Source organism: Rhinoraja longicauda, chromosome 9 (assembly GCF_053455715.1).
Source record: "Rhinoraja longicauda isolate Sanriku21f chromosome 9, sRhiLon1.1, whole genome shotgun sequence".
Taxonomy (NCBI): domain Eukaryota; kingdom Metazoa; phylum Chordata; class Chondrichthyes; order Rajiformes; family Arhynchobatidae; genus Rhinoraja; species Rhinoraja longicauda.
The window spans coordinates 7,154,962-7,167,919 of NC_135961.1; the positions used below are offsets into that span (position 1 = coordinate 7,154,962).

Here is a 12,958-nt window from a genome sequence, read left to right on the forward strand (position 1 = left end):
TCATAAGTTGGGGCATTGAGTATAAGAGTCAGTAAACCATGATGCAGCTTTATAGGACTTTGGTTAGGTTGCATTTGGAGTATTGTGTGCAGTTCCGGTTGCCCCATTACAAGATGGATGTGGAAGCTTTGGAAATGGTGCAGAGGAGGTTCATAAGAGATAGATTGGGCAGACTGTCAGAACCATTTTCCCAGGATGGAAAAATCTAATCCTGGAGTCCATAGCTTTAGGTGAGAGGGGCAAAGTTTAATGGAGTTACGCGGGGCAAGTTTTTGTTTTACACAGTAGGTAACTAGTGCTGGGAATGCATTCTCGGGGGTGGTAGTTAAGGCAAATATGATATTGGCATTTTAGAGACTTTTGGATAGGCATCTGAATATGGATTGAAGGGTTATGGATTATATGCAGGCCGATAAGAATTGGTTTTGGCATCATGTTTGGCACAGACATTGTGGGCAGAAGGGCCTGGTCTTGTGATCTACTGTTCCATGTTCTATACTGTCTGTTGTTGGAGATGGTAATTTTCTGGCATTTTTCGGTACAAATGTCACTTGTTAGTTACCACCCCATATGTTAATGTCTAGGTTTTGATGCATGCAGGCTCTGTTTGCTTCATTTGCTGGAGAGTTATGAATTGAGTTGAATATTATTGCGGAATATTTGTTAAACACCCCCATATCCTACTTTACAACGGAGAAAGATTGTTATTGAAGCACCTGAAGAGGTTAAGCCTAGAACAACACTACCTTGAGGTTTACCAATGATTTCCTGAACCTGGGATGATTGATTCCCAGCAACTGAAAACAGTTTCTTTTGTGCAAGGCAAGACCTAATCATTGAGATTTTCTCTTTGATCGCCATTGACATACAGGATACCTGCTTCGAAGCCAGTCAATCTTGTCCTTATTCTGGGGATTAACTCTGGTCCATGTTCAAGAGTGTAGGTAGGAACTACAGATGTTGGTTTACATGGAAGATAGACACAAAATGCTGTAGTAACTCAGCAGGTCAGGCAGCATCTCTGGAGAAAAGGAATAGGTGGCATTTCTGGTCGAGTTTGAAGAAGGGTCTCGACATTAATTATCACCTATTCCCTTTCTCCAGAAATGTTTCCTCACCCACTGACTTATTCCAGCATTTTGAGTTCATGTTCAAAAGTGTTTTATTATCTTGTGGACAGGGACCAGAATAATGAAATTCTTATTTGCTGCAAATTTACAGGCACACAAAACAAAACCACTGCAACAAATATGCAATAATTCAGGTATTTTCTGTAAAACAGACCATGATAGTGCAAGACAAAGTATATAACAAAACCTTTGAAGTGCAAAGTCCATAATAGGTTAGAGTTGAGATAGGCATTGGTTAGGATTGTGCAGGGTGATTCATGAGTCTGATGGTGGATGGGAAGAAGCTGCTCTTCAACCTGGAGGTGATAATTCTCCGCTCCTGTACCACCTTTCCCATTGAATCAGTAAGATGAGAGCGTGTCCAAGGTGGTGTGGGTCTTTCTTTTGACTATCCTTCCTGAGATCTCTTCAATTGCAGGGGGGTCAATACTCTGATGAACTGAGCAATATCCACGTCTTTCTGGAGCCTTTTTCGTTGTTGCACATTCAAATGACCAAACCTGGCCACGATACAACTGGTCAGCATGTTCTCCGTTGTACACCTTTCGAAGTTCAATGGGGAATTCCGTGACATGCCGAATCACAAATTTGTGAAGAAATACAGGTGTTGGTGAGTTTTATTTTTGATTATATCATTGTGCTGGGTCCAGAGCAGATCATCAGAGATATGCACAGCCAGGAACTTGAAGCTATTCACTCTCTCCATCGCCACCCTGCTGATGAAAACCAGTTCATAGTCCTGTAGACTTTCTCCAGTTCCAGTTTAGTTTATTGTCACGTGTACTGAGGTACGGTGAAAAGCTTTTGTTATCTGCTAACGAGTAAGCGGAAAGACAATACATGATTACAGTCGAACCATTCACGGTATACAGGTACCTGATAAGGGAATAACATTTAGTGCAAGATAAAGCCAGTAAAGTCCGATCAAAGATAGTCCGAGGTTCACCAATGAGGTGGATAGTAGTTCAGGACTGCTTTCTAGTTGTGGTAGGATGGTTCAGTTGCCTGGTAACAGCTGGGCCAAAACTGTCCCTGAATCTGGAGGTGTGTGTTTTTAAACTTCTTTACCTTTTGCCCGATGGAGAGGGGAGAAGAGGGAGTGGCTAGGGTGCGACTGGTCCTTGATTATGCTGCTGACCTTGTTGAGGCAGCATGAGGTATAAATGGAAGGGAGGTTGGTTCGTGTGATGCTCTGGGCTGCCACCACAATTCCGTGCAATTTCTTGCTGTCCTGGGTGGAGCTGTTCCCAATCCAAGCTGTGATGCATCCCGATAAAATGCTTTCTACGGCGCATATCTGTAGACGTTGGTGAGAGTTGTTGGGGACATGCCGAACTTCCTAAGCCTTCTAAGGAAGTAGAGGCATTGGTGTGCTTTCTTGGTCGTTGCTTCAATATGTGTGGTCCAGGAGAAGTTGTTGGTAATATTCACTCCTGGGAATTTGAAGGTTTCAACCATCTCTACTTCAGCACTGTCAATAGAAACTGGGGTATCCTGAACTCGATCACTATCTCCTTTGCCTTGCTGACATTTGAGAGTCCTGAAGTCAAAATCAGCTGCTTGGTCTTGCTAATTTGGGGACAAGATTGCCTTTTTGGCAACACTCAACCAAATTATCGATTGCCCTCATCGTTACCCATTATTCATCCAACAATGATGGTATTGTCAATGATGGTATTCTCACACCGCATCCTCTCTCAACAACTGCGGAGGCGCGGACCCGTTGGCGATCCGCCGGCTCGGGCCCATCAATCCTACCGATGTGTGCACTCGTTTGCGGGCGTCCCCTGGGCCGTGGCCCGTGCATTGAGAGCTGTTCGTCGGCGAGCTGAGGGGAAAGGCGGAGAGGCAGCGCTGATCGGCGGCGGTGGGAGGCGCGCACAAGATGGCGGAGCGGGAGGAGGAGAGCGGCTGCTATTTTTGTGGAGTCGTCGACGACGCCGTCGGTTGCAGCGGCCGTTGGAGGAGAAGCGGGAGGAGGAGAAGAAGCTGCCCGCCGGGGGTTGTATTCCGGTAATGGTGCGGGGCGTTGGGGCCGGGCGGGAGCGGGGACTGGACGATGCCGTCGGTTGAAGTGGGCGCTCAAGGAGATGGAGGGAAAGGATCAGTCGACAGGGTGGGCGACCATCTCCCTCCTGCTCGGAGTCGGCCCTGGGGCTGGGTGCGGGTGAAGGGGAAGAGGAAAGGGGAGAGGGAGCCACTGACCCCATCCTGCCAGCGGCCATCTTGTTTCTCTCGTCTCTGGCGCCACGCGGCTCGGAGGGGGGGGGGGGAGCGCAATTAAAGTCGTGCGGGTCCTATTGTGACATCACACGCTAAAGGCGGGGGGTGGGGGAGCGCGCGCTCATCTCTTAAAGGATGTACGGACCGCATTGTGACGTCACACGCTGAGGACCTTTAAGAAATCGGTTAGAAAGGTAATTTTTAAACTTTAAAATCTCTCTAACTATAAAAATATAAGACCAATTTAAATAAAACTTTTCCTTAACAATCGCCAGGACAATGGTGATCAAGGTGGTACTAAAATTGTGGCGCTGTCGTTTACCGTTTTGGCTGTAGGTCCACATGTCCACTAGCAAATCTCAGAAATATATAGAAGTCCATCAGTCTGGAGTTGTTGAGACATCTCACCTTGCTCTTCTTGAGCACCGATGTTCTTTTAACCTTGGTGAGGATGAGAAGTTGAAGATGTTTGCGAAAACTCTTTAACAGGTTGAAATGCACAGGTTTTAAGAACATGACCATGTACACCATTAAGTTTTTGATGCTTTCTGAAGATTCATCCTTGTGAAAGATATTCTGCCGTCAGCCTTGGACACCGAGATCACCGTGTCATTTTGACGGTATGTTGTTCTCCCTTTCAAAGCGAATGTACAGAGTATCGTCTTGCTGTCAATTGATCCACCTTGTTTTGCTTGGAAGGAAGCAATGGTGTGCAAGCACTGTCGCAGTTGCTGAGCACCTGTCTGAGCCCCCAGTTTAGACTAGAGGTGTTTCTTTGCGATCTTTATGGCATTCTTAAAGTCATACATGGACTTCTTGTGTGACCTTGTATCACCTGACTTTGAATGCCGCAGATCTGGTCTTCAGTTGATTGTGGACCATCTGGCTCATCCAAGGCCTATGGTTAGGCAACACTTGGATAGTCTTGATAGGAATACAGCCATTTGAAGTTGGTAATAACCATGGTGTATTCGTCAGGTCCATTGCCGCATCATTGAACGTCACCCAGTCTAGAAACTTCAAGCAGTTGCGAAGTTGTTCCACTCAACCAGCTCTGTACTATTCTCTCTGTTGGACCTTTGGACCAACACTGTGGCAAAGTCTGGAGTGGAGTGAATCTGCCAGCACCCAAGAGCAGGTAATTGGTGAGTAAGTGCTGGCGATGACACCTGTTGCTTTGTGATGATTTAGAATGGACTGGTTAGTCAGACCGGATTGGTCCTGCTTTTTGTGAGTAGGCCATAGGTGGGCAGTGTACTACATTGTTTGTAGATGCCAGTGTTGCTCCTGTACTGGAACTGCATGCTTGAAGGCGCAGCTAATTTTGAAGTGTAAATCTTCTATATTACAATTAGGATGTTGTATGGTTTCATAATCTTTTTGTATTCAGTACTTTCAGCTGTTTCTTTATGTCATATGGAGTTAACTGAATGGGCTGAAATATAGCTTCTGCAAAAGTGGAAGCCAAGATGGATCATCTACTTGGGCACTTCTGGCTGATTATAGCTGCGAGTGATTCAACCTTGCCTTCAAGTGGTTGTGAGTTCAAATCCCACCAATAATACACCTTGATAGAAGCATATAACTTTTAATTAGATCTAGTGATTTTTATATAAATGAAATAATTGTGGGAGCTTTTGGCTTCTTGTGGAAAAACCAACAGGTTTATTAGTGTCCTTCAGGGGAAGGAATCTGCTGGTATGTGATATCATAACATAATTTGCTTTTAATGGGTTAGATGAAACACAGCCTTGCAGAGATCTCATGTAAAGAGAGCAAACTAATGTAAAAAATGTTTTGTTTTACATTTTATCTTTGTAGATTATTGAGCTTCCTGTAGTGTTTTGTCTGTTGTAAGTTCAAAACTGTAATGTCTCAGGCAGGATTAGAGAAAAGGAGAGATTTATTGACTGGTAACATTTAAAAAAATCATTACTGGTCCTGACTCACAGCAGAAGTGTAAAAAACATAAACTGATGGCCATAGGCAAATCGATATCTTAGCTATACACGTCTGTTGTCAACAAAAGTGTTAAAGCAGCAAAAGGACCTGGAAGCTCAATACAAGGGGCATATGTTCCCTCTTAAAACAACTAGGACCCTCTTCCCTCAATATTGCTGCACCCATTTGTCCTTGTGGTCCCAAATGGTATCCTTTTATCATTACACCAGTACATATATTGCAGTACCAAAACTTCCGCTGCACGATCTCTTTCCTACTGTCCAGACGCAGTGTCACAATCTCCCAACTTGAGATCTGCTCAGAAAACTAAACCACAATTCTACTAAAACCACACTCAGCCTAATCATATACATATAATCTTAACCATGTTATTCATAGGGCGAAACTGTTAAATAAATCAACCCAACCTGGATAATATACTGAGTTGGGCCTCTCTGGCCTGAGGTCACCCAACCCAAATATGAATGTTTATTCAGAATGTACCCAACATATTGTTGGGTTTGGGTCGTAAAGCCAGTGTGGATTAAGGAGAAAAAAAACACTCTGGTTAGAGTCGTCAACAACCTTCCTTCTATCGCGAGGTCAGATGTGGGAATGTATGCAAATAATTGCATCATGTTCAATTCCATGTGCAACTTTTCAAGTGAAGTAATCCACACATGCATGCAGCAAGCTCTGGACAATCGGGTATAGGCTGAGAAATAGCAAGTAACATCATGCCACAACAGTGTCCGAGAATGGTCATCTTCACCATCAAAGGATTCAAGGTTCCAAGGTCAGTTTATTGTCACATGTACCAATTAAGATACAGTGAAATTCGAATTACCATACAGCTATACTAAAAAAAAAGCAACAAGCCACACAACTACATAAAGGTTAACATAAACATCCACCACAGCGGATTCCTGTGTTCCTCACTGTGATGGAAGGCACTAAAGTCTAACCTTCTTCCTCTTTATTCTCCCGCGGGCGGGGCAGTCGAACTATTCTCTAACCGATTTCTGTTACTATAATAATCACTGCCCTGCCCGACCATCAACATTTGGGGGTTCAGTACTGATTGGGAATACCTGGCAGGGAAGAACTGGTGGTCACGATCGTTTCAAGGCTCAAATTTGTTCTTATCAGTTTGCTGAGCCAGAGGCGTGCTGGTTGGGGGACCAAACTAACACCTTTTTCCAGCTCAAAATTTTGCTTGGATCATGGATGGCTGCGGCATCGAGTTCATGATCGACAGGAGCACGGTATACAGAATACTCGGAGGGTCATGGTGAGGGACCTCAGTGGGTCCCAGTGAATCCCCTTCTCAAGGGATCTCTTCTTCAAGAAGGTCCTGCTGGAGACCTGGAAGTTTGAGGTCAAGAACATCTCCTGGTTCAAGGACTTCTTGGGTAATGGATATTTCGACGTTATCTTCAAGTACCAGATGGGGATGGCAGAAGTTGCTCCAAGACTTCTGGGGAAGGGGAATGAAGCTTTGCTGTCACCGCTGAAAGTGCAACCACTCTTCACCAGCACCTGAGCCCAGAAACGGTGCTGCAATTCACCTAAGCTGTGGGCATGAGGGTTCAAGATATAGGACTGTGAACTCCAAAATGGCAGTGGAGGTAAAACTGGCATCTTTAAACATGTGCAGTGGGAAGACCAGTGTGCGATCTCAAAGCCTTGAAGTACCTGGTGAAGGTCAAGGCAGATGTGACATTTTTACAAGAGTGTGGGCTGCCACACCTCTGCAGCTATCGGAGGTGGTCGTGATGGTGACCCCACGGATTGTCGGTATAGTCGACGGGTGGGGGAGCAATGATAGTCGTGCTTCGGCCTGGGGATCTTGCTGTGGGGAGGGAACTTCTCGATCAATAAATTCAGGGAGGTGGTTGAGGGGGGGGGGGGAGCATCTCCTCATGCTGGATGTAATGTACTGTAACTCCGCTCCAGCTGATCAATATGTACGCCTTGCCTGTGCGGAGCGAGTAGCTGGCTGTCTTCTGTCAGCTCCTATCACTGCAGGTGACATTATGGCCGGGCACTTTAAATGCATCATCGATGCGGCTGGACGATCTAGCGGTACTGACAGCAGACTGGACACCACCTCCATGCTCCTGTTGGAGACGGTCAAAGATGGAAAGCTGTGCGATGCTTTCAGCAACCCTGCAGGTGGATCTCAGCCGCAATTCACCTGTTCGAGACCAGATGGCTCAGTCCAATGACCATCATGATCAGACTCGCCAGCGTCGTGCCTGAGTTTTTGTCTGACTACCGTCTCCTTTGGGCTCTCTGTGATCTACACAGACTCCCTGATACACTGGTGGGAAGCAAACGAGGAGAACTTCGAGAGGTTCTTCATCCTCAAAAGGTCAAAAGGTGTTCAGAAAGCAAGATGGAGTCAGAGGTAACTGTTACAACTGAAGAGGGGTGGATATGAACGAGGAACTCCCAGAGTTGAAGAGTCAGTAAGCTTTGCTCTTTGCCTCAGAATCCTTCAAGATCATCTTCCGATCCAGAGCTTTATGTGAAGTTATAAAGCCCCATTTGTCGATGATCCCCTGCTGCCTCTGGGTCAATGTTTTGCCACCAGACCCTGACTTGTTCACAATCTGAGACAGCTTGCCATATCTTGCCATATTTTGTCCTCTGGCTTTTAAACCACATACATAGTTGGTCTTCTGTTAACAAAAAAGCCAAATAAAGACCAGTGTGAATTGCCTGCCTGCAAGAGAATGGAGACAGCAGCTGCCACACAACATGAAGTTGGTACTTACTGGTGCAGTTAGGGAAATCCTTGGCCATGGTGTCAAGTAGTTTGTTCTTCCCAGCTTTGTTCCTGTAAATCAATTGTTTTCACTATCCTGAACTTTTATCTCTGTTTGAAGACTTCTATATTGAATTATTTGCATCAATCGTTAGGGCTGTGCATTCCAATCATGTTTGCATATTTAAGGTTTTTCCTTTGCTTCGTCCCAGTGGATCTCGCTGATCGTTGTTGCCTTTGGTTCTTGGGCCTTGAAGTATTGAAAGCATTTATTTAATTATCCAAATTCTTTATAATTTCACAGACGTCTCTCATCTGTTTAGCTTCTGCTCCTGAGGAGAATGTTGACAGTTTCTCCGGTTTACTCACAAAACTGCATTTCTCAATTATAGAATCATTCCACTAAATAGTGTTAGTACTCTTTATAAAGCATTCATTTGTGCCTTGAATTGTACAGAACATTTCCAGTGAGAATATTCTAATGATTTTATAAACATTTAGCATAGTTTGGTGTTGTACTCTTCCTATGTTTATGGCCTAAGATTCGCTAGATTTGTTAATATTGTTCTCGACTCATGAGTATCAATTTTGGTAATAAGTCAAATGATTAATGAAAAAATATTAATGATTTTCTATGTTCATGTACTTATCAGTTACATTGATCTAATTTTTCTTGGGTTACTGCATTAAAAGTTGAAATTGGGATAATGAGATTTGGTTTGGCCTTAACAAACGATCTGGTTCTTTTTCATCAGCTCATTTTACCCTGGGATGGTAATATTTTCCCCTCAGATTGTCCCTGAAAGCTTTTCCATTATTTTTGCTAATTGGATTGAAAGATTGCCGGCAGTAGCTCAGTATTTTCCTTTCTTCCACCAACTTGCATGCATCTCACCTTGGCCTGTGATTGTACCACTCTGTATTGTTAGTCTCTTTATTGACTCTTTCCATTTTTATCTGATCTGCGACTGGATGAGCTGCCTATTTATGTACCATGTAATGTGAAGAATATATATTTCAATCCTGTAGTTCCTAGTGAACAGGTGGAGGGTTAATATGTAACGTAATGAAAAACTCTCCAATATTCAAGTGCTCCATGAGCAGTGAGAATGTGGAACTTGCTGCTAGATGAAATGGTTGATATGGAGAAATTAGATAGATGTATGCAAGGGAGAAGGGAAGAATGCAGTGATAATAGGAAAGACTAAGACTGATCAGGATTGACTTTCAGCATGACTTTGTGTATGGAAAATCATGCTCCACAAATCTGTCAGCGGTGTTTGAAGAAGTGCACAAGAGGATTAACTGGCCAATAGCAGTAGACATTGCTACATGGATTTGTCAAGATCTTTGACAATATCCCTGATGGTAGATTTATTCACAAAATGCTGGAGTAACTCAGCAGGTCAGACAGTATCCCTGATGGTAGGCTGGCCCAAAAGGTTACAATGTACGGGTTCCGAGGTGAACTAGCCAATTGGATGCAAAATTGGCTTGTTGGTACGAGGCACAGGGTGTTGGAGAGAGTTGTTTTTCATATTGCTGTCAAGCTGTTGTTTGTCATGTTTATTAACGATCTGGATGAGAATGTATGTTTGCGAATGACACCAAAATAGTGGACTGTGCGGAAGGTTGTCGAAGGTTACAGCTGGATATTGATTAACTAGACAAAAGAATGGTAACTGGTATAGAAGTGCAAAAAATTGCATTTTGGAAATGAATGTAGGACATGGTGAATGGCAGGGTCCTCAGGAGTATTATTGAGACCGTTGGACACAAGTACCTAGTTCGCTGAATACAGCAACACACATAGCCTGGGTAGTGAAGAAGGTATATGGCATGTTTGTCTTCATGGACCATGACATAGAGTATACGAATTGGGGGATGGGGTCATGTTATGCTTACAAAAATTGTTGATTAGACTGCACTTGAAGTATTGAGTGCAGTTCTGGTGGCCTCGTTACAGAAAGTATGTGATTAAGTTAGAGATAGTGCTGAAAAAAATCATAAGGAAGTTGCCTGGACTCGGTGGCCTCAGTTATGAAGGGATCGGATTGGACTGTTTCCCCTGGAATGAAGGAGGCTGAGGGGTGACCTTAGATGATTATAAAATCATGAGGGGCATAGATAGGATAGATAGTTGTAGTCATTTTCCCAGGATGGGGAGTTAAAAGTAGAGGGCATAGGCTTCAGATGAGAGGAGAAAGATTTAAAGGAGATTTGAAATTTGGCATAGAAAAGATGGTGGTACATGGAACAATTCCCATAGGTGGCTGATACAATTACAACAATAAAGCAAACATTTAGACAGGATAGGAAGAGTTTTGAAATATATGGGACAAGTGCAGGGAAATTGGATGATCTTGGGTAGGCATCTTGTTTGGCATTGACGAATTGGGTCGGAGGTCCTGTTTCTGTGCTGTATAACTACAATTGTAAGTGAGTCATGAAGTTTCAATATTAGGCCTAAGCTGCCAAGGCAGAATTGTATATTGTGCTTTTTGAAATTGACTAATTTTATTGTTTTATCAACAGTTTCTGAAACAGAAAATAATGAAGGACTGCAGCTTAAAAAGGAACATGCTCTCAAAATATTTAATTACATTAACTCTTGGACACAGAGGTTTGTTTACTTTTTATTTATGGTTTGTGCATGAATAGACTATGCCACTTTATATTCCCATATACGCAGGATTGTATAGTTGGCAATAATTTATTTTAGTAAATTAAAGTCATGAGAAAAATTGATATATTTAACATACTCTATTTCCTAAATTCCGTTTTTTGATAACCAGAGTGGAAACTTTTATATTATTGATATTCTATATTAAAATTTAGCTTGGAGGTATTACGGCTGAGTAAAACTGGTTCAACGAGACTGGTGCTGATTTCAGTTGCAATATAACATTGTAATCCACTGTGTAATTCAACATTACCATCAGGATTTTTTCTTTGAATATATGAACAAACCTACATGTCTATAAAGAGTGCTTGAATTTTGTGTAATTTTAGATTTACATTTTTAAAAATCAATTCATCGTTTGCCTGGAATATCTTGAGGTCTATATGTTTTATAAGAGTCATACAGCACAAAATTGGGCATTTTGATCCACCATGTCCACATTGACCTTATTGCCCTCTTATACTAATCCTATTCAACTGAATTAGTATTGCATTCTTCTATGCCTTGCCTATTTAAATGTAAAAGAGTTTATCTTTTGTTAATAAAACATTTGTCTTTGTCTTGCTGTCAGTTCATCTTTACATTCTAGACTGATGTCAGAGTTGCATGAAATGTCATTGTCACATGATGTAATAATGTCCTAACTTCAGACACAACTCAAGGATTTGTCTTGCATGACAGAGGTATTGGTATATACCAGAATTCAATTCTTTCCAAAATAAATATTTTGGAGATTCCAGGGAATTTTGCAAATTACATTTTAGAACCAACAATTATATTCATTACATTGTAATATTAATTTTTCTCCTTTACATAATCGACACATTTGTAAATACAGAATCTGTTAGCTTTCATGAAAGTTTAGTTGTTTTTTGTGTTGACCGAGCTGTTCATAACATGTTTCTCTTTTTTGATGTATAGGCAATGCCTTTGTTGCTTCAAGGAATACAAGCACCTGGAAATCTTCAACCAGGTGGTTTATGCCCTTATCAATATGGTGACTGCCCAAATCCAGGCTCTCCAAGACCAGTTGTGTAAAATTTGCACTAGTGATGATTCTTCATGGCAGGACCTGAATCAGCAAAACCATGAACAGACTAATCAGGAAGGAGAGTGTAATAAAAATGAAGACGATATTGGTCGAAAATTAAATGATTTTGTGGAGAAAAAGGCAAATAATAGAACATGTGGGAGAACTGAGGAGGTTTCTGCACGGAGCACTGATCCATTTAGCACATGGAATACAGAAGAAAAAGAAAAGTTGTTGTTATGTGTGGCAAAGATATTTCAAATTCAGTTTCCTTTATATACTGCCTACAAACATAACACACATGCTACTATAGAGGTATAATGTATTTTTTGAGCTGTAACAGTTATATATGTAATTCACTTATTGAGGTTTTTACCAAGTTTCTTTTGCTTTGCAAAAAATGCAAATCTGTGCGTTATGTATATTTCAAAGTTTTTACTTGCCCAAAATTGTTTAGATATTTCCAACTTGAAATGTCTGGGAAGAAAAACTGGTGCGATAAATTGCTTCAGGCCATTTGGAAAGTAGCTCAGGCTTCTTTATGGTATTTCTGTGTTTACTTTGAAGGATTGGATCTGTACAATAGCTTTTTGAACTACATCTTAAAGATACAAGTTATTAGTTATATCTTTGGTTATTAGCATAAATAGAATTGAAATTGTTGCTTTGTTAATGGAAAAGAATCAACAGAACAACCTCCTCTTTGAACACTTAGTGTTTATCCTGTAGATGACATCTCTGCAATAAATTGACTATGTTTGGAGTGTTGTTGGAGAGGAGAACAGCAGTTAAATGATTTACATTCCTGAATGCCATTTTAATTTTTGCACATCCAGCATATAAATAATAAACTTTAAAGTATGATATTTGCACAAGTAAGCTCTAAATGTCAAGATTTGAGAGGCTACTAATGACCTCGATTGATATAGGTAACAGCTTTGATAAGTGGGAAATGTCCATTTCAAGAAAATGTAGATATCGTGTTAACTTATTGTTTGTAATTTATTTTGCTACTGCGTCATGAGCAGTATCTAAATATAATTCAGATTTCAAATGAAATAAGTAAAACAAATGCAGTTGTTAGTTTGATGGAAAATTTACTTGACACACTTCATAACGTCAAATGAAGATGCTGCCATTAAAGATATCATTTTAAGATTTACAAGCAAATAAATCATAAT

At 41.7% G+C, this 12,958-nt stretch overlaps 1 protein-coding gene across 8 annotated transcripts in view; it reads left to right on the plus strand.

The window, feature by feature from the left end:
* The window catches only part of usp34 (ubiquitin specific peptidase 34), a 204,494-nt gene that overhangs the window by 11,225 nt on the left and 180,311 nt on the right, over positions 1-12,958 (plus strand). For all 8 annotated transcript variants that reach the window (XR_013547613.1, XM_078404725.1, XM_078404728.1 and 5 more), the window contains exons 2-3: positions 10,600-10,687; positions 11,669-12,092. Coding sequence is in view for 7 of the 8 variants with exons in the window: in XM_078404725.1 (XP_078260851.1) it covers positions 10,600-10,687; positions 11,669-12,092 (512 nt within the window). In the remaining variant the exon portion in view is untranslated. The remainder of the gene's footprint in view (positions 1-10,599; positions 10,688-11,668; positions 12,093-12,958) is intronic.